At 37.6% G+C, this 13,798-nt stretch overlaps 1 protein-coding gene across 2 annotated transcripts in view; it reads left to right on the plus strand.

Annotated features, from left to right (window-relative positions):
* PDE11A (phosphodiesterase 11A) overlaps positions 1-13,798 on the plus strand; it is a 304,831-nt gene that overhangs the window by 137,561 nt on the left and 153,472 nt on the right. For both annotated transcript variants that reach the window (XM_004674489.2, XM_004674490.2), the window contains exons 7-9: positions 9,273-9,348; positions 11,502-11,569; positions 12,400-12,492. In XM_004674489.2, the coding sequence (XP_004674546.1) occupies positions 9,273-9,348; positions 11,502-11,569; positions 12,400-12,492 (237 nt within the window). The remainder of the gene's footprint in view (positions 1-9,272; positions 9,349-11,501; positions 11,570-12,399; positions 12,493-13,798) is intronic.

Below are 13,798 nucleotides of genomic sequence, written 5' to 3' on the forward strand. Positions count from 1 at the left end.
TTTTTTTAAAGATTTGTTTATTTATTCATACAGAACTGGGGTACAGGCCAGAGATGCGGAGGGTGAGAGGATTCACCAGAGACAGAGTGGGGAGCAGAACAAGAAGATCGATGAAGTACACTGCTGAAGGGAGCAGCGGGCGGGTCAGGAGAGGTCTGCCATGCCATGTGGATCTCCTCCAGGGCAGGCGGGAATCGAACTCATGCGGAAGTGGCTTAAGCTTCTTAGTGCAGTGCTTTAACTCGCTGCGCCACCAGGGAAGGCCAATCTTTACTTTCTTTACTGAGCATGAAGTAGGACCCTAATTCATTAGAAATAGAAAACCCAAAATTGTATTAACCTAATTCTGGGATTTCATGCAATTTACACATCAACTTTCAGTTAGTAGAAATATTAGAGATTTCTTTAATTTAAAAGAGAGGAAACTCAGGTAGCTGAAGTGACTTGCATAAGGCCACAGAGTTTTCTTGAGGCAGAGCACAAAATAAACTGAGCCTGCTGGATCCTAATTCAGTTCTCTCTTGAGAGGCCTCTTGGGACAACTAACTGCTGATGGGCTGCCTGGACAGTTGCCCCCACTCCATCCTCCCTCTCTCCACACAGACTCAGAGAGGTGGGGCAGCATATTTACCTTTCTGTCCTTTCTGCTCCACTCATAGCTGAATAGCCTGGGGCACACTACCCCTGTACCTCCTGTGACATCTACAGTTCTATAGAAATAGTTTATAAACTGGGTAGTTCTCTAAGGATAGCAGGAAAGATACTGGTCTGACTGAGCCCTAGTTTTTAGTTCTGGAGAGAAGAATAGTTTTCACTTCTGGAGAACTAGTTCTTTAGCTCTATTCCTGTTAGAAGCAGATCCTTTTCTCTAAATACGAGGCTGTAAACAGAGATATAGGTCAACAAACCTTAGCTGATGGCAAGGCAGTTTGTCTTCTCTCCCTCCAGAGACACAGTAGGGAAGGAAGAGGGAAGTCTCTAACCAAAGAGGGGAGTTAGGAATGTTGGCTGTAAAGGAGGTTCTGTGGCAATAATCTAATAATCGATAGGTTGACATGAAAGCCAGGTCTTCCCTTTTCTGGTTGGAGGAGGAGTGGTGTGTCAGCTATAAAGATGGTGAAGGCTGGATGCAGGTGCTGTGGCCATGGGTTACCCTGGGAAGACAGCTCCCAGATCATCCCATCTGGGGGCCAGCCATTTGCAGACATGGCTCTTGACAAGGGGCCAAATTTTCTAGGCACTAGCAACCCACTGAACCTTTAAGCACATAATTAAACTGGACACAGTGCCTCTGTGCCAAATAAACTCCAAATGCTCTGTGCTTAATACTGTAGAAACTTAATTTCTGTTCACACTAAGTGCATATGGATGTTTGTGATCGGTGGCAGTGGGTGGGAAGGTATTCCCTATTCCATGAAGGAAGTTGTTCAGCAGTGACATGTGAATAACTCACCCAGCAGACTATCTTGTTCCTCAGATCTTTAATGGCGGCTCCAACCCCAGTATATCCTCTCATGTGCATTTGGTAGTTTTTCTCCACTTTGGACAAACACAAGGAGTATGTGGAGCTTCACAATGCCAGGAACTATTTTCTGGTAATAAGAGTTGATTTACTCCATCAGCATTTCTCTGGCTGTACAGTTAAATTGTAAACTAGGTTTCCAACTTCTGGATCTTGTTCCTGACTTGTAACAGCTTATATGATGTCCTCAAACTCAGGCAGCTATTCCTGCCCACCTGTGGCTGTGCAGGTGCCTCTTCTTTCTTCCTTTCTCCTAATAAACCTGCCCTTTTAAAGTGTTTTAAAAAGATATGCAACAAGAGAATGATCCTTAATTTAAAATCTCAGTTTTGAAACCTGTGGTGTTTCTTTTGAGGGAAGCCACAAAGGGATGTCTTTAATGTGGTGTGATGCAAACCTCCTCCCAGGTGCTGTCAGGCTCTTTCTGGGAGGGCTATGGGGCAAGTAATCATAGCTGTCCACCTGCTGAGTCTTCTCTTTGTAATTGTGTTAAATATTTCATGGAATTCCCTCCTTGTGGCACAGGAAGCCTTAGCAGGTGAGCCACAGTGATTACTTACCTTCTGTCTGCCTGTTCAAGTTAACTCTTAAGACTACGGCCTTCTGGGCTGATAGGAGGCAGGGCTTTAAGGTCAAACTCCTTGGATTATGGATGGGAAATTATGACAGGATGGTTCCATAAAACAGTCACAGAACCAGAATGAAAGTTGTTTACTTTCGTTCTGTAACCTTATGAAGATTGGAATGTGTTTATTCTGTTCAAAGACTCTGTGATCCTTGGAAAGGGAAGAAGAGAGAAAAGACCAATTAAATGCCACTGATTATATTTATGTACGGTGGACTCTCATGTTAGTGGGTTTTGTATTTTATTAGTAATTTTGACCCTGGGGCCAGGTCCATGCTTTCCTCCTGAAGGAAACCATGGGCTTTCATTTTCTATTGCTACATAACATGGCCACCAGCTCAGCAAGCTAAAACAACACCCTTTCATTACCTCACAGCCTCTGTAGGTTAAAAGTCTGGGCATGGCATAGCTGGGTCTTTGCTCAGGACTCACAAGGCTGAATTCATGATGGTGGCCAGGTCCTCCCTTTTGGATCTTGACAGATCTGGCACCCTTGTTATTCTGAATCACCTTTATCCTGTTCTATTTCTCCTCATAATTCCTAACACCTACTATCTCTCACTAGAATGTAAGCCCAATGAAAGTGAGGATTTCGTTGGTTTTAGTCACTCATATTTCCCTAACAACTTCAATAATGTGAAATGTAAATTAGGCATTATAATTTAATATTGTTGAATATATTATCTATGTTGTGAATGTGTATGTTATGTTATTGAATAGATCATTGAATATTCATATTGATGTATGAACGTTTTTATTTGTAGGAAAGACTCAGCAAAAACTCTGTCAAGCTATTAATATTTGTCCTCTCTACAGATGACAAGATTAGAGCTTTTGGTTTTATTTTTACACAAAAAATTTTTCACCAGTGTTATACTTTTGCAATCAGGCAAAATTATAAGGATATTTAAAAATTTTAGACCTTTTATGTCTTACATGAAATTGTATTTTCCTGAGCTATTTTGAGCTCCCTAACAAATATAAATGATTACTTAAAACCAAAATTGCAATAATACAAGATCTATGATGATAACATACCTTGAAATATCTTTGGGGAATTCAGATGAATTGTTATCTTGGAATATTTCATGGCTTTTATTCTAAGAACCTTATCTGAGACTGGCCAACAGTGTGCATATAAACGAATTTCAGTTGACCTAACATCATATCAGGTGGTATCTTAGCATACAAACTACTAACAAATGCCTTCACCATAAACCAGTTATTTTGGCCTTTCTTCTAGTTGGCTTTGTGCTTATGAATTCAACTCCCAATAATTAATTGCACTCTAGTAGAGTGATGCTTTTTGCTCTTATTTTCACACTATACTCAAAAGACCACCTTATGACACATACACTAATACACAACAAGCCATTAGTCAATAGGAGGAATCCCATTTTATTGCTTACATTAGCATTTCCTTCATTTGCATAACAATTGTCAGAACTATCACACACATTTGTTTTCCATCTGCAACAGGGATTGGACCCACGTTTTAAATAGGAAAGGTTCACAAGGGAAATGGCAGAAAATAGCCAAGTTAGAACAGGCCCTTTGCATGGAGGATGCAGTAGCCTATGTCTTTGTTAAATTCAGATCAACATTCAGATCTTTTATGCCATGGATGTCTGGTGCCCAGAGTTAGAGTTAAATCTAAGGTGCCATGATCCTAAGTCTTTTGCTGTTCAGTCTCACACAGTTTTCCATATGAAGTTCTTTCTTGTGTTTTTTTTTTTTTTTTTAAGTCTGTTATAGGCAACTCAATAGTTTTATCCTTGTCATGTAGCACTAAAGGATAATGGGGCTTCAGGCTCTGAAATCCTTTGACTTAGAGCATTAATGTCCATTTTGCCTGTCCGATCTGATAACAGAGCTCTCCCACAACATGGGGTGCTAAGTGCTAGCCTGCCAGGACTGTTCTCTGTAATGCTTCTGGTCTAGGAGTTATGCTTATGTTACTAAGTGAAATGTGCAAAATGGAAACCATTAAAAATAGGTCTCTTTGGATCTGCTGAAATGCATTTGCTACATAAAATCTCTCAGTCACTGATGCTTAATGTAAGTCTGCTGAAGACTCTTTCCCTAGAATAGTATGGGTAAGGATGTTTGGTCAGTAAACGTAATAATTCACATGACCAGAGAAGTGGAGAAGATCATGAAGATTTGAATATAAAAAGAGAACGGGGTCGCTGTGGGTGGTGAAGACAAATGGGGGGTCATCACTCTAAGACTGGAATAGACTTTTCTCCATAGGTGGTGAAAAGAATGCCTTAGTTCTAAGCCCAAATGTTATTTTTTTTAAGCATTCTTGTTTTTCCCCTGGTAGTTAAGGGATCGTTTGTAGACAGTGTTCTAAAAGCTCTGATGTGCAGGTAAGAAAGACAAAAAACTCGTCTATTGTTATTTCAGAGGAATCAAGGTACTAAATTAGAGCCTCTCTCTTGTCTTGTTCTAGTACCAGGATTTCTCACCAGTTGATTGGCATTTGGAGAATAAAGGTTTGCTTTAGATTACAGTGTATATCTTCCTGAGGAAACATGGTGCATGTCAATGAACAGCATCACATAATCACCAATTCGATCATGTTCTTTGACCAAAGGACGAGGAAATGACCATTTTGGCCACTCTGGGTGAGAGGCTAGAAGACAGGACCCATATGTTGTGATGACTCCAAGAGATAACCCACCTTTAATTAGATCCACTACATGGAAATAAACAAAGAAAACAGAGACTAGGAAAATGCTTAACCAGAAAGAACTAAGCACCTTCAAATAACATATGTAGCCTCCTAGAAAGGTTGCTTAGTCTCATACAAATTAATATTTGGGACTTGAATAATGTGAGTTTTAGACTTAGAGTGATTGAGCAGAGTCCTTGTGGAACAACAGGCAGATGTTTGGGGACAGTGATTCTTTTCAATGTTAGTAACATTTGTATTTGTAAAGCACTGTACAAACTTGGAAACGCTTTCACACATATATTCTCATAACAGAACTTGGAAAGTAAGAAAAAGCACCAAGAAGAAAAGACATGCTCGGCTTTGATGCAAAATCTGAGATAACCAATATTCATCTTTTGGTGTGGAAACAAATATTGATAAAAATGAGATGCCAAAAGTTAGCGCTCCACAGGCAAACCATTGCAAGGGAACTCTTCCAGTTATTATTTCCCCAAGGTTTTCCAGCGTGTATGTATTTCTATACCAACAGACACATTATTATCACTTAGTATATTAAACATTTTGCATATTGATAAATATTCTTGTATAACATCATTTCAATTAAATAAAAATATTTCATTGTAGGGATGCACTATATAATTTATCCAGCTTCCTCTAGTTCTTTCTAGTATGCCATTATAATAAATAAAGCTATAACTCAGACCTTTATATGTAAACTTTTATACATAGCTATGATAATTATCTTAGGATCAGTTCCTAAATGTGAAATTCATAAGTCAAAGGATAGTTATACTTTTTAGAAGTTGGATACTCATTGATACATTTATTTCCTGCAAGATTACCATTAAGACATTGAAATGGTGCAAACCCTTGAGTTTCAGAGTATGACTTTGGCGACTTTGGCATTCATTTCCATCCTTGTCACTCAACTTATCTTCTGCTTCTTTTTCTAAATATTTTGTTCCCTAACATTCAATTTTTTGTTTGTTTGTTTTTTTGTCTTTTTCTTGGTCAATTTCTCACTTACTGGCACTTTTAATTAACACCAGAGGCTAATGACTCCAGGATTAGTATCTCCAGCTTCTCCTCTTCTGATGCTATTTCAGTTGTAATATGTGTCAATTTGAAGTAGGTATAGCTTCCCTCACATCACCCCTACCCAAATCAGAAACTTAAGTGTTAGTCTCAGTAGGGATGAGAGAAGGCACACACCATCTCTACAAGAATAAATAATTCTTTTGGAGAACTACCATGATTTTTGGTAAACAAGATTCTCATTTATTTCACTGGCAAACAGCCTAAGGTTTGTTTTTCTCACCATCAGCCTCTCAATCTGTCTCTTGTTTCTCTCACTCACAGCTTGTTCCCTTCTTGCCCTGAACTCTCCCCTCAGCTGCTCCCTACTTCCCAGAGAGGTTAGGCAGGGCCTCTAGTCGTCAAAAAGTTGACAAAGGCAGTTGTGCCTCCTGCTTAGGGGTGGACCACAGCAAAGCAAAGCAGACCCTGCCATTCTAATGGTGGTCTGTCTGGCTAGTCAGCAGATTATACCTCTAGAACTCTCTAAAGTTCACTTTTTTATCTATGCTCTGGGGCACTGCTGGTTCCAGTTTTATCCTTTGGGAGGGGGGAAAACTATCACTTTGTTCTTTTGGAAGATATCTGTGATGGATGTTTGTTATTGTCTGGCTTCCGTTGAGTCAGACTCTCTTCTTTCTTTTCTGAGACTTCTCTGATGGGGAAAAATCCAAGAAGTACCTATCTCATGGTATTGTGTTTAATAAATGTATGAGATAATGCACATGAAGGGAGGACCATCACCCCACCCCACAAGAACAACTGGGGATTGTTAGTTTATAAGCGTCATTGGCATCATCTTCTGAAAAACCCACTTTAAAGGGTCTAAAGATGCTTCTGATTTTCTAGGTGGGACCAGTTGCTCACTTCTCTGTCGTGTTTTGCAATTCTTTACTCGGACACATAAAGTGTCTTAAGCATGTCTCTCTCTACTGGACTGTGAATTCCTCAAGGGTAGTATTGTTTGAATTCATTTTTATACCCTCAACACCCAGCAATGTGACTGACACACAGGAGGTGATAAATAAATTTATGTTGGGAGAGGACAATGGATGAATGATTTATGTCTATGTTTGTGTTTGCGATTTTTTTTTCCTATCAAATTTTGTAATTGTCAAAAATCAGTTCATATTTCACCTTACTAGTCAGCTAAAAGAGAAAAAAAATCACGTAATTTGAAAACACATAATTAAAAGACATAGTTAAAATATAACATGATCATGTATATAAAAAAATTCCAAACCACTACAGATAAGATTTAAAATTAGTAACTGAATTAGTGTGATTGATGTATGCTAATTCAATATACAAAAATCAGTTATATTTCCATATACCATTGAAAGCACTAGAATATAAAACCATAGCACTTATAACAACATGTACTTCTTAAACACCAGGTATAAAGATAACAAATTATATGTAAGACCTCTGCATGGAATAGTATAAAGCTTTACTAAGATAAATTTTAAGAGTCCTAAATAAATTGAGGGATGTTTATGGATTGAAAGATTTGATTTTATAAAGGAGTCAGTTTGCTCCCAAATGGATAAGTTCACTAGAACCCTAAAAAAAAATCTTAACAGTTTGTGTGTGTGTTTAATCTTCACATTAATTCTAAAATTAATGTGGAAATGCCAAGGAACAAAAATGGTCAAAATAATCTTAAAGAAGAAGGACAAAATTGGAGGACTACTGGGTACCAAATTGTTATAGGACTGTATTGATGAAGGCACAATGGCACTGTGCTCCATGAAGTGAGATTGAAGGTCCAGAAACAGATCCAAACATACAGATACTTAGTTTACTTTTTATAAAGTGGTACTGTGGGTGGTATTCCTCACTTACTCCCAAATGAGGCTAAGTTAATTGCTACCCATTTTTTAAAATAAATCTTAGTATGCTACCCATTTTTTAAAATAAATCTTAGCATGCTGTACTCAAAAGTCATTCTCTTTGCACTGTAAATCTAAGTGTGATATTTAAAACAATAAAGATTCTAGGAAGAGAATAAGAGAATATTTTATGAGCTAGGAGTAGGGAAAGATTCTTGAATAAGACAGAAAAATGTACTAAAAAATAAGTTGACATTGGTGTAAAGTATAAACAACATCTGGAAAATGAATTTCTCAGAGGAAAATTTAAAAATCCATATAAAATTAAATGTGTAAATTCACTTGCAATTTCAAATTTTCAAAAATGCATAGTTTTTAACTTCTACCATGAATATTTGAAAATGTAAAATATCTTTTTATCTCAATAACCATGACCCAAAACCTTGATATCCTGAGTTTTTTGTTTGTTTGTTTGTTTTGTTTTTTGCCAGTTTGGGCATGAGAGATCTTACAAATTCTCATTGAAATCAGTCATATTAATTCATTTAGACTTTTGTAGTAGCTCTTATAAAGCAGGTCAAATGTGAACACCTGGGAACCTCCCGGGTGGCATAGGGGTTAAGGCTCAGTGCTATCAAGCTGTGATCACTTTGGCTTGAGTATGATCCCGGGGTGGGGGGGTGTGGTGGGTGGGGGGGGGAGTTGTGTGACTCATATGGTGCAGCAGGCCTCTCCTCCTCTCCTCTCTTGCTGGCTGCTCCCTTTAGCAGTATATTTCAGTAAATCTGCCTGTTCTGCTCCCCAATTTGTCTCTAGTGAATCCTCCTTTTCTTTCTCTCTCTCTCACACCCTGCACGTCTGGCTGCACTCTAGTTATTCTATGCATAAATAAATAAATAAATTTTCAAATGTGAACACTTGGTGGTAATATTATGTGGAGCATGGTACTAAGTGTTTGATGCTGATAGTTATACCTTTGCATAGGTCTAATAGGTTATATTCTGAAAGTCTGTTCTACAAAAGATCCTCACACCTCTATATTTATCTTCTGCAACTTCAATCTTTTGTATATGATTCTGCAACATGCAGAATATATTATTAGTGGTAAAATATAAAGTATTAAAATTCATATGGTAGCATGATAGGTTTAAGTACTGTTACTCAAAGATGTGTACAATCAAAAGAGAAATATTGACTACTGGTTTAATTTAAATGGTTTAATTAAATGTTTAGGTTACTCAGAGCAGAAACTATTGCCAGAACTCAATCAATCACAATTTTGGGATTGTGACCAAGACAACTTTATATTCATTGGGGAAACTAATGTTGATTTGGGGATTTTTGGTTGTTCATATTTGATTGAATTCCTTGGCTTGTTCATTATTAACTTTTAAGTAAAAAGGGACAGGCGAGTGTGTGCAATTATCAAAGATGATAATATGTTTTTTAAAAGTTTATCTATTATGGAGAGTTGTAAGCTATAAGCCAGGAATGGGTTGATAATATTTTATTTTAATTAACTGCTTTCTTGCATTGTAGGCTGACCAGATATCTGGTTTTCACATAAGATCTGTTCTCTGCGTCCCAATTTGGAATAGTGGCCACCAAATAATTGGTAAGATGTTACCTAGCAAGTTTAAAATTCTTTTATAAAGAAATACAAATTTCATTAAAATCATCCATGTCTTTTTTTATGTGTTTTCTCATTTTATGACCCAGAACTTGTCAACTCATGTCTCTTATATAATCTCATAAGTATAGTCTCCTGAGTTGACCTTAATTAGAACAACGAACAAATATTTATTCCTTTAAATAATAACCAGTAATTTTGAGGTTGGAGGAAATCTCAGAAATCAATTAACAGAAATTTATTTTCTTTTTATTTTTTTGTTTCAGACACTCCACTTTATTCACTGTCCTTTTTTCTCTTTTCTAATCTTTTATAACAGATTTTCTGATCTTACCTTATGGAAATTAAGGCTGAGAGTAAAGACTTGAAAAAGGTCACAAAGGGAATTGATAGCAGGATTGGGACTAAAACTCAGGCATCTCTGCTCCATGTACAATTTTTTTCTACTCTATCTATATGTTTACATTTATGCTTTTACACAAATGCAAGAGGAAAAACTGAATTATTAGACATACACATCTTTCTGCCTGGATGGGTGTGAAGTAATCTACACTCCTGAGAATAAAGTAATTGTGGGTAGGAGCAGCTCCAATTTTTCTCTCTCTTCCTGATCCTCTCCTTATCTCCAGAAACTCAGGAAAATATTAAAACTAAGAATGAAGTCCAGACAAGAAAGTTCAAGGGTAAACTAGAGAAGACATGAAGGATGCAGGCAATAGTTTAAATTAGTGAAACCAATGGAAATGTGATTTTTCCCCCTAAGAAACATAAGATAACTAATGCATGTCTTTGCTCTTTTGTTCCCCCTAAGGCTGTCTGTGAAACTCTAAGGCACTGCTACTTACTACAGGGCTTAGTGTTCTGTGAAGTCGACAATACCTCAATTTTAAGACTTTTTTCAACAGATTTCTTAATTTGCAGAAAAATAGTGGTGCCTGATTGAACATGAAGAATGTTCTAAGACTTGGGATTTGAGCCCCTAATATAAAGCATTAAATTGTATCACATACAGAGTTGTAGTCACATTTGAAAGAGAAAGCCTGTAAGAAACAACATGGATGATCTGTTGGTATCCAACATAATCTCACATATAGCCCTGTGTTTCATTCCTAATAGTAAACGTTTGTTACTGTTTCAAAATTCAGACTGCTATTTGCCTGTTACATGCTAAAGAGTTGTTTTATATTGCATGTCTCTGTGTCTCTCATAGTATTTGATGACTTACCTCTCTAGTGGGGTGGGGGAGGGTTGAGTTAAATGTGGATACAGAATGGTTTTCAAGATTGTTGAGGGGTTGTTTTTTTTTGTTGTTGCTGTTTTGTTTTGTTTTGCTTAGATTTGTGTATTTTGATAATCATAACCCAAGACATGTTATAATGCTGGAAATGAACCTTAGAAAGAGGAAAATAGATGTATGTTAAGTTTGTTAGACTATATGACCCTACCTAGAGAGCACAGCAGAACTCACCTTGCATTGAAGGCTCACTGTTAACCTACAGTAACATTTAGTTACTGTAATTACTAACTTTTCTGGAATGTTCATTCTGTGTGGAACAATGTTTTACATTCAATTTTGCTTCATTTAATCTTCATCATTCTCCTAGATAGTTAACACTTGAGTTTCCATTTTACAGATGATGAATTCCAGTACTAAAAAGGTTAAGTAACTTGCTCAAGGTTACTGATGGTAGAGTTGACATTTTAATTGAGACCATCTAACTCCAGTACCTGTGTTCTCAATCCTGACGCATAGTACCTACTCAAACATTGTGCTTTGAGGGAATAAAAAAAAAAGAAAGAAAAGAAAATCTTTACACACCTCTATACATAGTTGTATGTACAATAACAAATATGTGTCTGTGTGTATGAATATATGCCAGATGACTGATAAATTATCATACTCAGCCATCTTGAAAACCATTTTCAGAGAATCAGACTGATGCCTCATAGAACTCCAGGCTGCTGAGATCCAGTCTGAGATCTCTGTGTTGCAGGCAGACTGTATCACTGTGCACTAGACAGAGAAAAGGTCACTCTACAGTGACTTCCAGGAGGCCCAGAACCAGCTGGGGCTTGCCATATTGTAGTAAGCCTGTCCAGTGTTGAAAATGACCACATATCCCAAATTCTTCCCACAGGAGTGGCTCAGGTGTTAAATAGACTTGATGGGAAGCCTTTTGATGATGCAGATCAAAGACTTTTTGAGGTAAGAAAATCAATTAGTGAACCTCAGTTGTCTCCTGGTTTTAGTTTGCCCATATTTATAAGAATAAATAATTATGAATCAATGGTTGTACTTAAAGCACTACCACAATGCTTAGGTAAGATTTGATTCTCTATTATTAGTTGTTCTCTCCAGAGTGTTAACAGCCTTACCCTTGTCTTGTTCACATGTGTTCAGAAATCTCAGCCAGCGCTGCCAGCTGTGTGACCGTCGACCTGCTAATGCTTGGTAGTTGTGTCAGGCTGTCCTCTCTCTGGAGAGGTTCACTTCTGAAGGCTTTCGGGTAGACAATCCCAGTTGGCCACACAAAACCTCATGGTTATTCTCCTCCAGAATAGAAGCCTTTGCAACTCCTACACTAATTTCTTTACTAACTAGTACTAACTGATTCGAAAGCAATCTTCCTGCCCACCAGCAGCTACCTTATGGGTATACTCACTTGGTTTCTTTACACAAATATTTTATAGCCTTGCAAATGAGTGAGGTTGCTTTTGGGTAAATAGAATGAAATCACTAAAATCACCAAACCCAAAGAAGTAAGGAACACATTTAAAACAGCCTTTATGTATATTTTTAAATATGTAGAAATGTTTCTTCACAAATTAAAATGTTTGCTCTCATGCAATTTGAACTATGAAGTTGTCATAAGGCTTTATTAATTAAGAATTTTAATGGGCATATTTCCCTAAGACCCACCTTTTTGTCCTATAAAATTATACTTTCAGTTCCATCTCTGATGACAACCTGCTTTCATATTAAGTGTGTCAATGAGTTATTGCAATATTTTAATTAGCAGGCTTGTTCTTCCCTAGGCTTTTGTCATCTTTTGTGGCCTTGGCATCAACAACACAATCATGTACGATCAAGTGAAGAAGAGCTGGGCCAAGCAGTCCGTGGCTCTCGATGTAAGTGCAGTATTTGTCATTACTGTGAGCTGAAAAGTCCTAATTTCGTGACGATAAAAAGTCCTTGTTGTGGGGCTGACTTGCTCGATTTTTAATTATCTATTCATTGAATCTTAATCATTTTAGAGTCATGGGCTTGAATTTGATGAGAACCTCTCTGGAAAAACAAACGTATGCCCATAATTTTGCATATAATTTCAGGGAACATAGACTTGTTGAAGCCATCCATATAAATTGTAGAGTTCGATGCCGATTTTACATGCTTGGTTTATTAAAAGTGATGATCCACGAATAATTTGTCAGAATTTTAAACAAATTATGGACTTATTTTGAATATGCATTAGATATTCTAGAAAGTTAAGACTTTTCTTAGCATAGGAGAAACCGCACTATATGAAGACATGTGACCCAGATAGGGAAGCCAGCTGCCCTCCCCTCCCCCCCCCCGCTGCCAGTGCGTATAGTGCCTCCCCTCAGACCTTGTGAGTCCTACAAAACAGTTCCCATTCCCCTGAATCCTAAAAACTAAAAATCCTTTTATTTGTTTATTTTAAAGTTTTATTTATGCATACAGAACTGGGATATAGGCCAGAAGTGCAGGGGCAGTGAGAGGATTCATTAGAGATAGAGTGGAGAGCAGAACAGGTAGATCTACTGCTGAGGGGAGCAGCAGGGGAAAGGAGAGGGTGCCACCGTGGGTCACCTCCCTACCTGGGTATCAAACTTGTGCTGAAAGGGCTGCTGCTAGCTTTGTAGGGCTATGTTTTAACACATTGCATTACCGGGGAGGGGCCTTGAATCCTAGCTTTTCCCCAACTTCTACTCTATGGCTATTACCACAATTTTTATTTATATCTATGAAATACTTACCCAGTGGGGCAGAAAGACTGTCACTACATGAAGCATTATAAAGGAAAGTATAATACCTGCACAATTCTCACTGTTCTGTGTACTAAGTGAGACAGTGTTAGAAAAGGAAAACCAGGGAGAGGATAAGAAGGCAAGTCAGTGGTATCTGCTGAGGTTTAAACCACAGAAAATTATAGTTCCTTGTTTGATGCTTCCCCCCTAAACTAAACTGTGAATTCTGGAAGCACAGGGATTTTTATCTTATTTGCAGCCTTATTCACAGTACCAACTAGGTGTTTATCACAAAGCATGTTTTTAGATGGGTGGAGAGATAGGGAAAAAAGAAAGGCAAATATGGACGGGATTGTTTTGTTCTCCATCTGAAACAGTCCTGTTTTATTTGTATCATCTTTACTAAAAACAATACTCTAGGATGAATTAATAGGTGAATGCAAAC

Source organism: Condylura cristata, unplaced genomic scaffold (assembly GCF_000260355.1).
Source record: "Condylura cristata isolate star-nosed mole 26May11 unplaced genomic scaffold, ConCri1.0 scaffold00002, whole genome shotgun sequence".
Lineage (NCBI taxonomy): Eukaryota > Metazoa > Chordata > Mammalia > Eulipotyphla > Talpidae > Condylura > Condylura cristata.